This window comes from Amblyomma mixtum, chromosome 1 (genome assembly GCF_055824585.1).
Source record: "Amblyomma mixtum isolate Tamu chromosome 1, ASM5582458v1, whole genome shotgun sequence".
Lineage (NCBI taxonomy): Eukaryota > Metazoa > Arthropoda > Arachnida > Ixodida > Ixodidae > Amblyomma > Amblyomma mixtum.
In genome coordinates this window covers 42,074,534-42,092,173 of record NC_143012.1, presented here as the reverse complement: position 1 = coordinate 42,092,173, position 17,640 = coordinate 42,074,534, and the positions used below count along the sequence as shown (strand labels likewise).

The 17,640-nt window shown below is 47.5% G+C and overlaps 1 protein-coding gene across 1 annotated transcript in view; it reads left to right on the top strand.

Moving 5' to 3' along the window:
• The window catches only part of LOC149366127 (A disintegrin and metalloproteinase with thrombospondin motifs 18-like), a 179,814-nt gene that overhangs the window by 106,513 nt on the left and 55,661 nt on the right, over nt 1-17,640 (top strand). Inside the window, exons 2-7 of the mRNA XM_089548866.1 lie at nt 8,577-8,649; nt 9,720-9,898; nt 10,819-11,007; nt 13,840-14,002; nt 15,348-15,637; nt 16,271-16,357. Of these exons, the coding sequence (XP_089404992.1) occupies nt 8,577-8,649; nt 9,720-9,898; nt 10,819-11,007; nt 13,840-14,002; nt 15,348-15,637; nt 16,271-16,357 (981 nt within the window). The remainder of the gene's footprint in view (nt 1-8,576; nt 8,650-9,719; nt 9,899-10,818; nt 11,008-13,839; nt 14,003-15,347; nt 15,638-16,270; nt 16,358-17,640) is intronic.

The window sequence follows — 17,640 nt, the reverse complement described above, 5'->3', positions numbered from 1 at the left end:
GATGCGGTGCCCTTACGTTGCATGCGGTAGCCACTAACGGTAAAGGGGTAAAATAATGAAAACAATCGCTGCAAAACAAGGCCCCTGTTTTCGATGACATCTGTCTGTTTTGCCTAATGAAGTATTTGATCGATCAAGGCTCCCTTTTTAGTTTGGTTTGGTTTATTGGGGTTCCCTTTTTAATGCACCTGTTGTCCTATTGATGTTGCCGAAAGGTCCAGTCGATTTGAAAGTGATCACGCTGGATTAACTTAGCCACTGTCTAACCACAGTAAAGTGTTCTACCAGAAATGGTTCCTCGAAGAAAGCCGAAGAAAATGCGGCAAGCAAAGCTTAGCCCTTGGATCCTCTGTCTGTAACCATCACATTTACTGGAGACGAAGCGATAGCTACGCCAGTGGGACTGATACATTGATCCTATTTGCTCGACACGAAACCAATAACTTTTTTATTGATTCTGAGCGTGTCAAAATTTCTTTACGTATGATGATTACCCTCACGTCTCTCGACACTTCAGGCCTGCGACACCCGCAGCCCTGAGCCAATCATGCGTAAACGTACTGCTGGTCTTTTACTTTTTTTTACCAACTCCATTGCTCAGAAGATGGTCTCGTGACCATGTGACGTCAATGATCATGTTTTCGTTTCCTGATAACGATAACCCAGATGCCTTGACAAAGCTGAAGGAACGTCCCAAATACAAACAGATGTCATGCTTTGTGTCGTCTGGTCTGACGCAGCATAGGGAAACACCGAATGAGTCGCATTGGTCGTGCTTGAAGGCGACGGCAACGTTGTTAGGGGGCAGCCTCGGAGACAGAAAAGGAAGCTTTGATGAAAGGTAGTATGCAGCTTTCTTGCAAACATTTGAACATGAAGTGCGTAGACTTAAGTCTACAAGCTGTCTATAGGCTAGCTGTATACTATTTAAATGCATTTTTGTTTGAGTGGGGACTCTGTAAAGGGACCAGCATTCGCAACTTGCCAGAGCTATTGTCGAGCTTCAAGCAAAATCATACAATGATTCTATTACAAATCCGTTCCATGCTGTCACCAGCTACTCCATGGGAAGCAAAAAAAAACATTTTTTTTCGTATTCTTTTCTCAAGAGAAACATGGGACATATAGTATAGTGCTGCAATGTGTCCCCATACTATTTGCGAACACGCTTAAGTTTTTGGCTAGGCGCACAGATGTTTATGTCGGCACGACAGATGGATGCAAACATACGGACGACACGGTCTAATTTACACAAATGCAGCAGCAGCTGTAGCAGTTCCCACAGCACGAGCCTCGCACGATCTAAATACGGATTCCGGGAAGGAACTTGTTTTCGAGAGTAATGAAAACTTATTTTTCAGTGCCAAAAACAAACTCGATCGCTCAGTTGGCCCGACGCTTCTTGAGTGAGCTGGCACTTCTCCCTTTTAACTTTATTCATTCGGCATCTCTTAAATAGCCCGCACACCGCTCTCGTTATCAAGCGAGCGCAATCTTCAAAGGGGAGCTCGGAATTAAGCGGCGGTGCTGGCCCGGGTTCAAGACTTAAGCGGGTGACGAAAACGCATGAGAAGAAATACAGAGGGAAGTTTCGACTGCTCCTTGCCAGGTGCATGCAGTCGTGACAATTTTTTTTTTTTTCACGAACAATATACATAATAAACGTGGCTTCCTCATCAAGACGCGGCGCTCTGTGAATACACTCCTGCTTTTATGTCTAGCTGCGTACTTTGATCTAGGTTCCTCCGTGTTACGAGTTCAGCTGAATAATATTTATTGTGTGTGTGCGTGTGTGTGTGTGTGTGTGTGTGTGTGTGTGTGTGTGTGTGTGCGTGTGTGTGTGTGTGTGTGTGTGTGCGTGTGTGTGTGTGTGTGTGTGTGTGTGTGTGTGTGTGTGTGTGTGTGTGTGTGTGTGTGTGTGTGTGTGTGTGTGTGTGTGTGTGTGTGTGTGTGTGTGTGTGTGTGTGTGTGTGTGTGTGCGCGTGGAATGCCCTTCAAAACTCACATCTGCTCGTTGTGGTACATTACGGATATAGTGATAAGCGCATGTATTCAGCCTATTCGCCCTGCCGCGGTGGCTCAGTGGTTACGGCGCTCGGCTCCTGACCCAAAAGACGCGGGTTCGATCCCGGCCGCGGCGGCCGAATTTCGATGGAGGCGAAATTCTTGAGGCTCGTGTACTGTGCGATGTCAGTGCACGTTAAAGAACCCCAGGTGGTCGAAATTTTCGGAGCCCTTCACTACGGCGTCCCTCATAGCCTGAGTTGCTTTAGGGCGTTAAACCCCAATAAACCTAAACCTAATCAGCATATTCTGAGCACGACGTACAAAGTATGCCTGGCTGCGTTTACGAACTACATCGTTATCCAACTAGAATCAGCCTATTTCATTTTTTATTGTTATTTTTTAGCTCCATTACATTAACGCTTTCAGCATGTAGTATAGTCATTGCTTCAGATTCTCTTAACAAGTATAAATATTACTAGTAGTAAAACCCTTCCTTTCAGTACACAAGTCAAGTTCTCATTATATGCTTCACTTGTCACGTTAGGCTTAGCTGGTCGTGTTTGCGAGATGTCTACCAGGTATACCAGGAGAGGGCTGGGGATGATAGAGGGGAGTAGATAGGGGACTGAAGGGTGACATAACAGTAGAAGAGACAGTGTGCCAGATCGGCGTTCAGCTCAGAACAGTTGAGGCAGGACGGTTTGGTTTTTGGGGTGTTACGTCCCAAAACAACTCAGGCTATGAGGGACGCCGTAGTGAACGGCTCTGGATAATTTAGACTACCTGGGGCTCTTTAACGTGCACTGACATCGCACAGTACACAAACCTCTAGAATTTCACCTCCATCGAAATTCGACCGCCGCGGCCGTGATCGAATCAGCGTCTTTCGGGTCAGCAGCCGAGTGCCATAACCACTGAGCCACCGCGGCGGCTGAGGCAGGACGGTTCAGTGCAGAAGGGCTAATAAACGGGTCAGGCTCATAAAAAAGGAGCCTTGCTGGTGTAATGAGTGTGTATGTCTGAATTTTACAAAAGGTATACGAGCCTTGGACATAGAGAGACAAGGGTGTGGGGCAGGGAGAGTGTCTAGCTCACTCTTGAATTCTAGGTAGGACTGGGCTATAGCTTTGTTGATCTAGTCACACAATTGAAGGTAGCCCCAGTGTATAGCTGAAACCTGGTTAAAATGCCGCGGACGAGTGATTACACAGCTGATTTCCAGCAATCCCTCAATGCGCAGGGATCCACCTTAATGGGACTACACAACGTTTCAGATCCGGAAGTGCCATATCTTAGGCATAGTATATCCGGGATTATAGTTCGCTTTTGAAACGCACGGAGGGCATCTTGGAAGTCGACGTACACGAAGTACTGCTGGGTTGGGGGAAGGTGAGCGAATTCCGGTACAGCATGCCCAATCGAGAGGATCTCCTAGGTGGCACTGTCCGGCGGGTCTAGGTAGGGACCGTTGGTAGAAGCGGGAGGGTTAGGAGAAAAGCGGGAGTGCATGAGCTGAGTTGCACGCTCCAGTAACACACGCTCTAGTAGTACCCGCTCTAGCATCACACGCTCTAGTACCACAGGCTCTATTACCCCACCCCCTAGTACTACACCCTCTAGAACCACACGCTCTAGTACTGCCAGCTCTATAGTACCACAGGCTCTAGTACGACACGCCCCAGTACCACACGTTCTAGAACCACACGCTATAGTACTACCACCTCTAGTACCACAGGCTCTAGTACGACACGCCCCAGTAACACACGTTCTAGAACCACGCGCTATAGTACTACCAGCTCTAGTACCACAGGCTCTAGTACGACACGCCCCAGTACCACACGTTCTAGAACCACACGCTATAGTACTACCAGCTCTAGTACCACAGGCTCTAGTACGACACGCCCCAGTACCACACGTTCTAGAACCACACGCTATAGTACTACCAGCTCTAGTACCACAGGCTCTATCACATGCTGTAGTACTGCACGTTCTAGAACCAAACGCTCTAGTACTCCCAGCTCTAGTACGACACGCCCTAGTATCACAGTATCTAGTATAACACGCTCTATAACCACATGCTCTAGTACCACACCCTCTAGTACTACACCCTCTGGAACCACACGCTCTAGTACCACCCGCTCTAGTACCACACGCTCTTACAGAAGCTCTAATGCTACACGCTCTATAACCACATGCTCTAGTACCACACGCTCTAGTACTACCCGCTCTAGTATCACAGGATCTAGTACCACGCACTCTAATATTACACGCTCTATAACCACGTGCTCTAGTACTACCCGCTCTAGTACTACATGCTTTTACCACACGCTCCAGTACCACTAGTTCTAGTACCATACGCTCTATCACTACACGTTCTAATACCACACGATCTATTACTACACGCTATAGTACCACGTGCCCTGTAGCCCCATGCGCCCTAGCCCTACGTAGGATGTCGCTCTTGAAAAAAAAAAAACAGAAAGCGTCTGTAAACGCGCGAATGCAGAGGAATTCAAGATGGCGTGCACTGCGTACGAGATGGTGGTCAGGCAACCGGCAGGCGGTGTTTGGCGTGCAAGAGAAGCCGGGCAAATTATCCCGCGTTAAACGGAGCACGTGCGCGGTCGACGCCACGTGGTTTGTGAAAGTGGGTGACGCGTGCCGATTATCTTCCGGCAGCGCGTCAGCTCCGTTTAACAGGCTCCGCTTCTTTATGTTCTCGTCTATGCGCGTTTAAACGAACGGGGAAAGCGTTACGAGGGAAGGAGGCCAATCCAGAAGGGGTGTGACAGGGCTGACGTAAAACGCATTCATCACAACGGCGTTTACGGGATCACCCCGTGAAGAGAGAAAAAAAGAAACGTAAATAAATGGCCCTGCTTAAACTGTGGCGGGACGAACCTTCTGTCTTCGACCGCGGAGCAGAACGAACCTGTCCAGCTTTGCCATATTATACGAACACCAAGTTCAGCTTTTATGGACACCACTTTTAGTCATGAAGCAGCTGCGGAATATTGTAAACTGTTATGAACAAAAGCACAGACTGAAGGGCGAGTTGGTGTGGCATGCAGACCACGTACGAACGCACACGAACAAAAGACAGAGGTGGGCGCAGACAACACAAGCGCTCACTTCCAACTAATCGTTTGTCAGCACAAATGCATGGTATAGGTACGCCTTCTTTCATGACGTCATCGAACTGAAAATGCCGAAATCAGGTGGCCGCACTTAGAAGCACTGACTCTTGAAAAGACATTGAAATAAATAGTGCACTGACACATGTTGCACCGACATTTCTAATCAAATCTGCTTCAGTTATCTCCCTTACATTCTGGTTTCTATGCACAGCTAGTATCGTGCACACTTCGAACAAAGGTTTGCAAGGCTTTTCATTCTTTAACTCACAGTGGAGCCAAAGCGCAGAGAGGTTGTGCCTGTAATTGCTGACCTTCGTCCTGTGCTCCATTAACCTTTCATTTAGACACCAGACGCGGTTTGACCGATGGAACCGGATCCGTGAGACAAGGAAATTTCACACGCAACTTGTGTTGTATAAGCGCTTGTGTTGTCTGCGCCTTTCCCTGTCTTCCTTCGCCTGCGCTCGTTTGTGGTCTGCGATCTTATGAACGTATTGATGGCTATCTGGTCTAAATTTCGGATGCGTAATAAAATTTTTCTTTTAAAGTTCGTCCTGCACTCGCATAGAGTAGTTAAGCCTGCCACGGAAAGTCAATGGGGTGCTTCTCTGACAATAAGTAGCAGAAAACTACAAGTGTCGCGATGAGGGATTTGCGGGTATTTCGATTGTTACGGTGCAGTCTTACGACGAGCGAAGAAATTGCGCTCATAAACAACTTCGTGCTGAAATATTGCGCTTGACCGGAATTTTTCGGTATGACTAACTTGCGAGAAGAGAGAAGTTTCTCGAAAGTATTGGTGATTAAACTATCGCTGCAATTTGAAGGACCAGCGTATAGCATGATCGGGAGAGTACGTATGAGGAACCCTTAAAAACGCGGGTGATAAAAGGGGAGGAGGGGGTGGTTTTCATTACATTTTTTTTTAAACTTTGCTCATAATAAATGGTCATCTAGCGGAAAGTTTCTTACTCTGCGGAGTGAGGGGGTTTCGCCCTGCTCCTAAATTCACAACCACGACGCTACTTTCAAGCCACGCAATTTTGTTGCTAGTTATTTATTTATATTAACAACAGACACAGTGCATAACCTCACAACCTTTAGAGGATTTCTCTTCCTGCGTTGTCACTTCGATGCGAGCTAGCAGACAGCTCTTCGACCTCTTAGCAAGGAAACAACAGTCGTTCCGTACCTCCGCTTTATGAGTACGGTGCGAAGCTACCACGAAGAAACGACTGCAGCAATAAAAGAAAGAATTAAAGAACGAAAGACAGGGAGAAGACATGATGAAAGAGCAGTGCGTTCAAACCGGTAAAAGGATGGACGGTTGAGCGCAGCGAAAACATGTACGGGGGGGGGGGGGGGGGGAGAGGGTGTGAGCTGGCGACGCCAAGAATATCGGGACAGCAAAAATAGACAGACAATTTACTACTGAATCTGGAAGCACAAAATACGTTTCGTTCATTTGTGGTTCTGTGTAAAAGCTAAATATGAAAGCACCATTAAGAATTGTTGGAGGCGAAACACGTATGCTGCAGCGGTGCCTTGAAGGTTCGTCAGCGTAGCTATAGAGATGATGATTGTCATTTTTTTGGAAATCAACTGCGCGGTGATTTTCAAAAGGAAGTTATTTTACAGAAATTAACAGAACAGTCAGCCGCGTACACTTCGCCGGTGGGATCCGAACCCACAACCACTACATGTAGAGGGCATGTGCTCTGCTATAAGCTACGGCAGAGGCTCGCTCGCGTTCTGGTAACGTTCCCCTATGATTTCCTTGGTTTCAGTGACTGTTGGCCTCTTCCGCGTAGACGTAAACACAGAGTCTGTGTAGGAGTTGTTTTCGTGATACTACACTGCATATCTCTGAACGTGATGTAGAGAGTCTCGCGACGTACTACATAACGTCACGATGAAGCAGCCTCACTGCCCGACGGCCATCTGGAAACGTGCATTCCTGTGCGTTACAAAAAGTATATAGGAGTTCTTGATACTACACTTGATACTACACTGCATATCTCTGAACGTGACGTAGGGAGTCTCGTGACGTACTACATAACATCACGATGAAGCAGTCTCACTGCCCGACAGCCATCTGGAAACGTGCATTCCTGTACGTACAAAAAGTAAGCGAAGATCCCCTCCCGTAAATCGGCTAACGACCACCGCGTGGGACTGCGCGGGATTCCGCGTCCAGCAGCTTCCGCAAACTCTTTTCCGGTGTGTATTGCGCGGTAATGGTTACGGCTGCGACTCGGCAGTCCTGGCCACGCCTTCGCGCTTTTGATTCCGCGCCGGACCAAGTGGGTAATCGTGCGCGGTGGCCACTAACGTTCCGGTCGCACGCGTCCGTTGTGGTCGCTTCTGGGTGGCAGTATAAACGAGCACCGCTCGTGACTCGGTCGTATCGCTGTCGGCGGCGGTCGCATTCGCACGCGAGTGGATTTCTCCCAGCATTGTTGGAAGAAGGGGGCGCACGATTTCGATTCAAGCCACAACGGCGTTGGGTTCCTGCGATTCAGCCCCTTTTCGGCGGAAATACCTCGTTAAGGAAGTCGTAGTGTTGTTTTTGTCTGTTTGTCTTTTCGTTATTAAACGGAACTTCCTTTCATTGGTACTTTCAGGAGGGACCCTTAAAAATTTTTTTAGACAGTCTATAGACTGTCCATAGACTTCTGTCTATAAAGTCTATAGACTCTCTATAGAGAATCACAGAGAAAAGTCTATAGGCAGTAAAAAGGCTATAGACAATCTATAGATTTACGACCATTAACTTTCAGTAGACTTTTGTCTATAGACAGTCTATGTACTATGAATAGACAAAAAGAAACTTTTATAGGAAGGCAGCAGAGTCTATAAGAAGTCTATGACTGTCTATAGACCATTTTTGTAAGGGTTTATAGTGGTAGTGTAAGGGTTTATAGTGAACTTTTGCGCGTTTCTTGTAAAGTTCCATATACTGTCGTCTCAAACTCTGACAAATGGTTGCCTGCAATTCATGTACTATCGTGGACAAAAGTGGTATACTCCATGCGGCGGGGGCCGGAGAAACGAAAAACTGCGTTGCAACGCTATATACAGGCGGCATCTGGGATCGAGACAGCCAATGCGTGACCTTTATTACCAGCAGGCATGTCGCTTGGCTCGTTTCGTACTTTCGCTCGCCAAAATGGCTCAGTTTTCCATGGGTCCGGCTCCCGCCATGTGGAGTATACCAATTTTATCCCCGATAGTACCTTTCTCCAATGAACCCATCGATGGCTGCTGGCTATGGGTCCAACCAGTGTCTGCATACTTCCTGTATTGCACCAGAGAACAATAAAAGAAAAAAGAAAAAAAATGACGTCAATGAATGTTGGTTAGCAAGGGCGCGTGTTAGGAGCTCTTGTTGATTCGGCACCCTTTCTCTTTTCTCCATTTTCCTGCACGCAGTTGGAGGCCCAGTTTATCAGTCAAGTGGTGGCCAAAGTAGAGAAGCTTCTCATGGTCGGGTCGGGCAATACAGGTAAGAATTCCATTTGTTATGCTCTTTCTAGATTCACCCAATAGATCTCTGCACCCTAGACACGAATAAGCCTATATAGAGCCTACACTCTAAACTGAAAGGAGTATAAAGGGGGGAAAGTTGTCCTCTAGCGCACACCCTTTAACTTAAAATTCTTTTTTCAGTTAATCAAAGGTCAGTACAATATTGACATATCCAATATTACATCGTTCTCCTCAGGGTACAACACAACGCCATGATTTTACAGTAACACCATTAAACGCACGAATTAACACCTTTAAGAACTCCTTTTTCCCCAGTACGATTACAGACTGGAATAATCTAACTAATGATGCAGTAACCCAAACTTCACTAAAAAGGTTTGAAAGCCACCTTTAACTTTTTTATAATGTCGTACCGCTACATTTCTGAGTTTCGTTTGTACTTTTTGCAATTGTGTTCTTGATCTTAAATTGTTGATCAATTGTTTTTGAATTGTTTGCTTGTACCTGAGACCGTTTTGTTGTTTCCAGAATTTATGTATTTCTATACTGTGTGCCCACCCTGCGAAGGTCTTGTAAAAGATCGCAGTATCAATAAATAATAAATGATAATTAAATAAGGGTGTGCGCTAGAGGACAACTTACTTCTTTTTTCTTTCATATAGATGTTTTTGAGTTTACAGTGGGGCCATTTTTTTTTACCTACACTGGCTACACTAGTGTAGTGTAGCCTAGTACACTAGTGTAGCCAGTGAATAATGATTTTTTGATACACTTGCTACACCAGTGTAGCCAGTGTAGGTAAAAAAAATGGCCCTAGTGTACACTCTAAACACTAATACACCTATATGGGAGTAAAAAGCCGTTCTCTAGCACACTCCCTATTATAAAAGAGGGTGCGCTAGAGGACAGATTACTCCCTTATTACTTCTTTACGTTTACAGTATAGTAAACAAATGCTCGGCATTCTTCTTTGCTTGTGGCTGGCGTGATACGGTGTAGATCTCGCTGCAACGGCACTGCTAATCGTGCGCGGCCGATTTTTTTCGTGCGTTAATGCCATACCGTGACGCTGGTGTGCCACCGCAGAGGCCCTGCAGTACGAGGTGTTCGAGCCGCACGTGGACCTGCGGCCCCCGACGCGGAAGCGGCGTCGGAAAAGGCGCCGACGGCGGCGACACCTGGAGGACGGGGGCGGAGGTGGCGGCGCCGACCTCAGCCTGGAACTGCCGGCCTTCGGACAGACACTCAAGCTCGAGCTGGGACAGGTATTCACCGAGCAAAAGAAACTGAGCTAGTTCATGGTCAATGCGAAGCTATCACCTGGAGCTAGAAGTCTAATTTCACCAAGAAGGAGGAACCACGTTAATTTGGACGCATACTATGCATCCAGGGTGACCATATAGTTTGCCGCACCAAAGCTAGTTGGTCGTCCCATTGGTATGACGCCAGCTAAGCAACTCAGGATGCAGGAGGAGTGCTGAGGAAGTGCTGGGGTCTGATGGCGATGGAAAAATAGTATAGGCAATGCTATAGGTTGGCACACAGGGAGTAGAGTCGGTTCGGATGCCGTACAGGCCGGCCGCTTGATGCAAAGCGCCGTGGTAGAGGTACACTTTCATGGGGCTATAGGGAGAGGTTTGAATGTTTTGGAGCATGTGTGACTGTGGGACGGTAACATGGGGGTGGGGCGGTGGTAACTGAGTCACGTCGTAACCTGAGTTCAGCCATATTGTTCGCGAAGCCACTGTGTGCACGTGGATTAGCACCGCCAGGTGCAATAAGCAGCCCAGCGTCAAATATGGTGGCGCTCAGATTGGAAACGTCTGTTGTAGCAAGCAACCCCTTGCTGGAAACGTCTGACAGCGTGTACGCGTAGGTGTGCAAACATATTTCAACTTTAATGGCTGATCAGGTGAGGGCATGAAAAGCCAAAACAAGCGGACAAAATTTCATAGTTCGAAAATGGAAGAGTTTTTTTTTATCAAATCCGATGAGCTGAGTTTCCAGAACAGCTTAGGGTGTTTAACCATATGTGCCTGGTATGTGCGTAATAGCAGACGAGGAAGAGTGAGCGAGATCATCAAAAAGTGGCATGGTGTATACATGGAAAAGAGCTATAGCTATAGGCCGGTGTCTCGCTGGTTATCGTTAACAACGGTTCCTGCCCTTCCCGCCCACTGTGCAGAGCGAAGAGCTCATTTCCAGCCAGTTCCAACTGATCGAAGAAGGCGCATCTAACGGCAGCACCAGCAGGCGGCGGCGTCGCAGAGACGTCACTTCCGGCGTGGACCTTCCGGATGCCTCGTGCTTCTACCAGGGACGTGTCCGAGGCATCCCCCAGAGCAAAGCGGCGCTCTCAGTCTGCTCGGGACTGGTAAGGATTAGATCCGAATGACATGGTAATACTTAGACATGGTAAGCATGTTCTGATCGATCGCGGACTGATTTAATTATTCAAACAATCGATCAATCGGTCGGTCATTCACTCAGAAATTCCATTGCCCCAGCAGATGGAGTATACCGCTGTCTTTGAGAATGACATGGCGTGTAAATACTGTAAAAGAACCGTTTTACTGTAAAAGAACCTTTCGAGAGTAAATTAAGGGTTTATCTGATTTAAACGCAATTACTGCTTCTTTTTTGTTAGCGAAGTGCCAGTATACTGTTATGTTTTTTTCTCTGTTACAAGGCAAAATTGAAAATCACATCAATGCTATGACAAACAGAAAAGCAACAAGACAGGCGACACAATACAAGCCAGACTACAGAAACAAGACACACTACAGAGACAGACTACACAAGACAAGACAAACTACACAGGACAAGCCCAAAATACGACAAGACTACAGACTACAGACATTTTCTGTCTTAGGATCCTGTAGTCTGTTTGACTAGGTACTGTGCAACAGAAGCTGGCTGGGCAAAAAAAAAAAAAAAACATTTAAGGTGAATGTTGTGGACGGCCTTATTTCAGTTACAAAAAGATTCTGACAGTTCATCGAATAACGGTTTTACCCAGCCCACTTTAATTATCAGTTATAAATCCCACACTCAACTGAAGCTCACATCTTGCGAGTTAATTATTTCCTCGTCTCATTAGCAGAATCGGCTTCCGCGCTTCCTCTGCACGTGCGCTGCCCAAGTCCTTCGGAAAGGTTGCCTCGTCTATTACGTCATCGGTATCCGCCACTTTCTGACGGCGTGACGAAGAACACACAGCGCCAATTAACGGAGTTGTTCTGCAAAAGCGTCACGCCCGTATGCCATCCATCACTGAAAGCAGCGGGGTATCTGGAAAAACGATGCTAACGGCGCCAAGAGTGACGATGAGAACTGTGCTTCAAAAAACAAAATTAGCAAAGGCGACACAGAACTGTATGGAATATATCACTCGAATCTCGAATACGCCTGTATGGAAGTAAAAAGGAAGTAATCTAGAGCACTCCCTTTCATAAAAGCCCTTTTTACTCCATTTTGTGCAGAGTGTACGAGAGCATAAAGCGAGTGTTTTAGCGAAGACAGCCACTCATATTTAAAAATAGGCTTTTGGGGGTGCAGAGATGACTTTTACAGCATAGTAATGCCCTGCAGTGTTGGCAGACGGCACAAAATAGGCTAATCAAGTACATGCAGTAGGATGCAACTTAATAATAAAAAAGCAGTTGGTAACAATTGGTCGTAATCCGCGGCGTCCTGTGTTACTCCGCTGACCAATCACAACAGTAGACGGAATTGGCTTTTTAATGTTTAAGTGTGGTAAACAAGCCAGAGGCATAAATATTCTTGAGTTTATTATTTAGACTTGTAGTTAGCTTCTTATAACGGTAACAAAAAGTTTTTGCAACGGACTACTTTTTGTCGCGGAGGAATTCTGTACGGCGATCCTGAATGTGGGCGGAGCTTCACTGCAGAATTCAGTTGTATCCGAGGGTAGTAAGTTGAATAACAGTTTTACTGTATGAGAGAAGCCAACAGCTGTGGCTGTTGGCTTCTCTCATATTTATAACGAGCCCCTCATTCCCCTTCCCCAGTTTTACTGTATACTTAGGCACCTGGTTGAAATTAGATATTTTTATTTGGCCATTAGCAAAAGCGATATAAGTCTTTGGAATCTCCAAAATGCAATTACCCTCAGTGCTGTGGCTCAACAAAATTTTGACCGTCTCATGCACCATTTGAAAACCGCACGGATTTGAGACGCGCCAAGCCACACTATACCAGTATACATGCCACTCCGTACCACGCACATCACGTGACCTCTACTTGTTTCGTGCTGTCCTCCAGCACTGGTATCACTATGCCGCAAAAGACATCTTTATGCCTCAAAAAGCCTAGCTTTGAATATTAGTGGCGAGCTTGTCTGAAACGCCTGGTATACTGTATGATATCGCCTCCCCCCCGTCGCAGCCCCTTCAAAGCCTTTGTTCATTACACACCCCCCGGATATAAGTTTTTCCACTATAGCAGCTTAACGAATCAAGATTCACCTCCCTCCCCTTCCTGCCACGCATCCCCCCTCTCACACCACTTTCCTTCCCCCACCCGGGGCCTTCCTCCTCGGAGCGAAGGCCCTATTTAATCCCTGCCAATGATGAACCCTTTGCCCAGACGAAGACAAGTCCTCTTGTCGAAATGTTGGCTCAAGCAACCTTAGGTTTTCCCCTCCTTTGTTCATTTTGTGATCGCCAAGGACCATCTACCACACCCTCTCTCTACCATGGATATCATAATATGGTATGGTATGGTATGGTGTGGTATGGTATGGTATGGTATGGTATGGTATGGTATGGTATGGTATGGTATGGTATGGTATGGTATGGTATGGTATGGTATGGTATGGCATGACTTGACATAGTATGGTGTACGGCCTGACATGGTATAGTATGCCGCATGGTATGGTATGGTATTTGTGCGTAACGTCCCAAGCTGCAAGTGTACCCAAGCTGTGCGAACATGGGATCCGAAAGAAACCCACTGGGATTCCAGGAACTGTTTTCTTGGATAAGTCTGCCAGCTTCGCATAGTGGGCACCCGTCATCATCTCTGTGAAATTGGCGCTGCACTTACGGCCTACACAAACGGAGTGTAGTCAGTTCGACATCTGTTCAACCATAATTTCTGCATGCGTGACGCCATAAGTCAGCTACCACCTTCGCGGTGGGCTAGAATATGAAACTCAGGTATACCGCTGTCGTTGTTCTCGCAGCGCGGCCTGATCGAGCTGCCGGACGCGACGTACTTCGTGTACCCGGTGTACCCGCTGGCAAGCAGCGGGCGTCGTCGGGGCAACGCCGCAGCGACAAACGCCACATCTTCGCCGCACATCCTGGCCAGGGCGGACAGGCACAGGCCGCTCAACTGCGGACGCTGTGAGTTCACCCGCGGACCTGTGCAAGGGCCAGCCAAGTGGCTCACTCTAAAGATATCGATTTACTGCAGGGCAAAACCAGCGCTAGGTTAGGTTTAGTTTAGTAAAATGCCAGCGAGTGTTGCTATAGTGCCATCATATTACCACACACTCTGTGCTGAAATAATGAAACGTGCGCGCGTAGCGAGTGTTTGTTGCGGCGTCAAGCATCGAGCTCGACGAGACCGCATATTTTCGGGGCAAACAAGAAATGAAAAAAGGAAGAGAAGTCGATCCGTTGTATGCAGTTTATAGTTTTGGACCACAAATGCCATCGAAGTTGTACAGGTGAAGCCATCGGCCACTGGGGCTCACTACCGTTCAATGCATTTAATTACTACTAGCCCCATGAGGTAAGACGACGCAGAGGCGCAATTCACAGCGGTTTAGCCTATTCTGCAGGCTTATTAAGCAGGAAACAAAATTTGACACCCTTGTAGAAGTTGGTAGACAGTTGAAGTAACTGACAGAGTGGCAAAGAAACACTACTGTTGGTCACATGTTTTTCTTGCATTTACCACCTCAAGCTACCAAACAAGTTTATGAACATCGACGCCGTCGCACAAGGTGTATGACAGCGTCAGCGTGCTGCGGAGTTGTTGCTTAATCACAGCAAAATTGATCGTCGCGCTCGCCAGGTATCTGAACTTGACCAGCTTTGAACGAACACATGCCAGGAGAGGGCGCGGCGATTTTCGTCAAGCAAATAATGTGGCGACACAAAAGCAGAGACTGCCATATAGTTGACGTACAGAGAAATTCCACCTTAGCTTTCATGAATTGCCGCTGTAACCGTCACCATCATTAGTGTTATGTTTACTGCAAGACAAAGGAATCTCCCGATTACCTTCAATTACCTGTCCAGTGCCGGCTGCGGCCACCCTGTCCCTGCATATCTTTTGTAGCGAAAGCTACATTGGCCACAAACTTGCGATTTCGCTGTGGCGGTGCTCCGAGGAGGCACAGAGACCGACCTTGAGCCGTTGCCTAGCAACCACCTCAGCCGACCTTTTGACCCTTTTGACCCTTTTGATTTAGATTTAGCATAGCTCTATCCCACGGCGATACCGCGATCTGCTTGCTCGCGCTGCCAGTGCTCACACGCCGATTGGTCGCGACGTGTCACGTGCGAGCAGCTGGCCAGCTCCTGGCGCCATCTCGCGCGCGCCCTCAGGCTGATCTGCGCATGCATAGTGGTTCCCCGTGGAGGGATCGCTGATCACGGTACGCTAAATCTCTCTATTAAGCAGGGGAGAGTATCGACGGCCGCCTTCTGTACGTCGCCTCAACGAACTCCGCGCGCGCAGGCGAGCGCGGTTTGCGGCCGGACAACGGGACGCGGGCGGCCCGGGTCCCCGACGGCGACTGGAAGTGGCGCCGGAGGCGGAGGACCAGGAACAGGCGCCGGGTGGGACCAGCGGCGGCGGCCAACAACCGCCGGAGGAACCCCCGCGGCGGAGAGGTGGGCAAGGGCGAGGCCCTGGTCGAGACGGCGGTGTTCGTGGACCAGGCGCTGTACCAGGCCATGGCCAGGGCCTTCCCGGGGGACGAGGCCGACCGCGAGCTGGTCACATACGTGCTCACCATCATGAACGCGGTGCGTGTGTGCCTACTGTCTTCGGTTTGGTTTACTGGGGTTTAACGTCCCAAAGCAACTCAGGCTATGAGGGACGCCGTAGTGAAGGGCTCCGGAAATTTCGACCACCTGGGGTTCTTTAACGTGCATTGACATCGCACAGTGCACGGGCCTCTAGAATTTTGCCTCCACCGAAATTCGGCCGCCGGGCCGGGATCGAACCCGCGTCTTTCGGGTCAGCAGCCGAGCGCCGTAACCACTGAGCCACCGCGGCGGGGCACCTACTATCTTCGAAAAAAATGAAAGTCAATGATTACTGGCAGCCCATAGGTTTGGAGCGGTGTCCCACATTATTTCTCGACGGTCTGGTGATCTTAACAGGCTCTGAAATTTTACGGGCCTTTTATATTCAGCCGACAGCAATTCAGCTGCCGTGACACGTATCGAACCTGCAATCTCTTATTCAAAAGCTGAATGATATTTAATTTAATTCTTATTCAATAGGTGAACGGGCCGACGAGTTCCTTATGTTATCGCGTAAAAACTCTTGTACAATCACCCAATCCTTCATCATGTGCGCAAGACTATGTAGCGACTTGCGAAGAAAGCAACGCGTTGTACCTTGAAACATGTTTACTTCTATTCGTTTTGCAGGTACAAATGCTCTTCAAACATGAATCGTTAGGGAGGAACATCGACGTGACTGTCGTTGAGCTGGAGATCTTGAAGCTGCAACCTAGGGTGAGCTCCTCGCTTTGCATATGCTATCGACTGTAGATCCGTACAGAGTTCGTATACGACCAGGCTCTGAACAACCTAGCTCTCAAAATAAGCAAAACGTCCGGCCTTGTAAATGGTTACTCGACTACATTCAGCGGCACGTCAATACAGGCTGCTGAAAATTTCTTGACTGTCCACAAATATTTTCCTGATAGGCAGCCTTTTCCTTTCTTTTAATTCACATCAACTCTTACTCATGCCTGCCCAAGAGTTGGATTAAAGAAAAATAAAAAGCAGCAATTATATCGCAGTTTTTGCATGACTCATGTGACCTGAAATTGTTTGCCACGTCACAGCCGCCGTTCGGCCTTTGAAACCGAAAGCAAAGTGACACGATGAAAAAACAAATTATTTAGCTGGCGTAGGCAATTTCCACGTCGCGACTCATGTGCACTATTATATCTCGCGCACTGTTTAAAATTAAAAAAAAAAAACGCGAATCCAAAAATATGGTGTCTCTACAAATTTCACTCTGCAATTCGCAGGCAATGAAAATATGGGAGAGAAGTTTGGACTGCCAGAATTTCGTAATTTAGGGCCCCAACATTGCAGAAATATATGTATATGTATATAAACGGGATACTTAAGAGAAAAATGAGATTACCGTAAAAATAGTCTTAGCAGACAAGGCTAGCTTCTCAACACCTCAAAAAGGATAAAGAATGTCTCAAATAGACAGAGTTGCATATACAGCTCTTGCTGCAAAAGCAATAAAAATCTCTTTCTAGATTCTAACACGGCATTATAGGATTAAGCCTCTACCACCCCGAGTCCACGTGCCCGTATCCAGCCATTCCATATCCAGCAGTACCAGAAGATTACCGCTTCTTCAAAAGCGCGCAACGCAACTATGTGCGGCATGAGTACTTGTAAGTGCGACGGTGTTCCGTCAGTGGATATTGGGAGGAAAGTTGAATAAGTCGGGTGTATTTAGGGTACAGAAATGCAAGTGAATCGGTGCCTCGAACCTCTGGTGAATTTGCAGCGCAAACACAAAATGGTAGACCAATAAGGAACATTTGGGCAAGTAAAATACGCCACAATTCTTCACGCAAGGTGTAACGAGCAAATAAAAATTTAGTGTCAGAAGCACGTGCGCTCATAAGTGCATGATGAACACAATGGCACTGGACGCCTGGAGAACCACAGTAGATCATGTCTGAGCTGTTGGTCATGCAGGCGCTAACTCTCCTCTGAGACATATGCGGAACGACGCAGGTACTGGAGCTCCAAAAGGTGGGGCC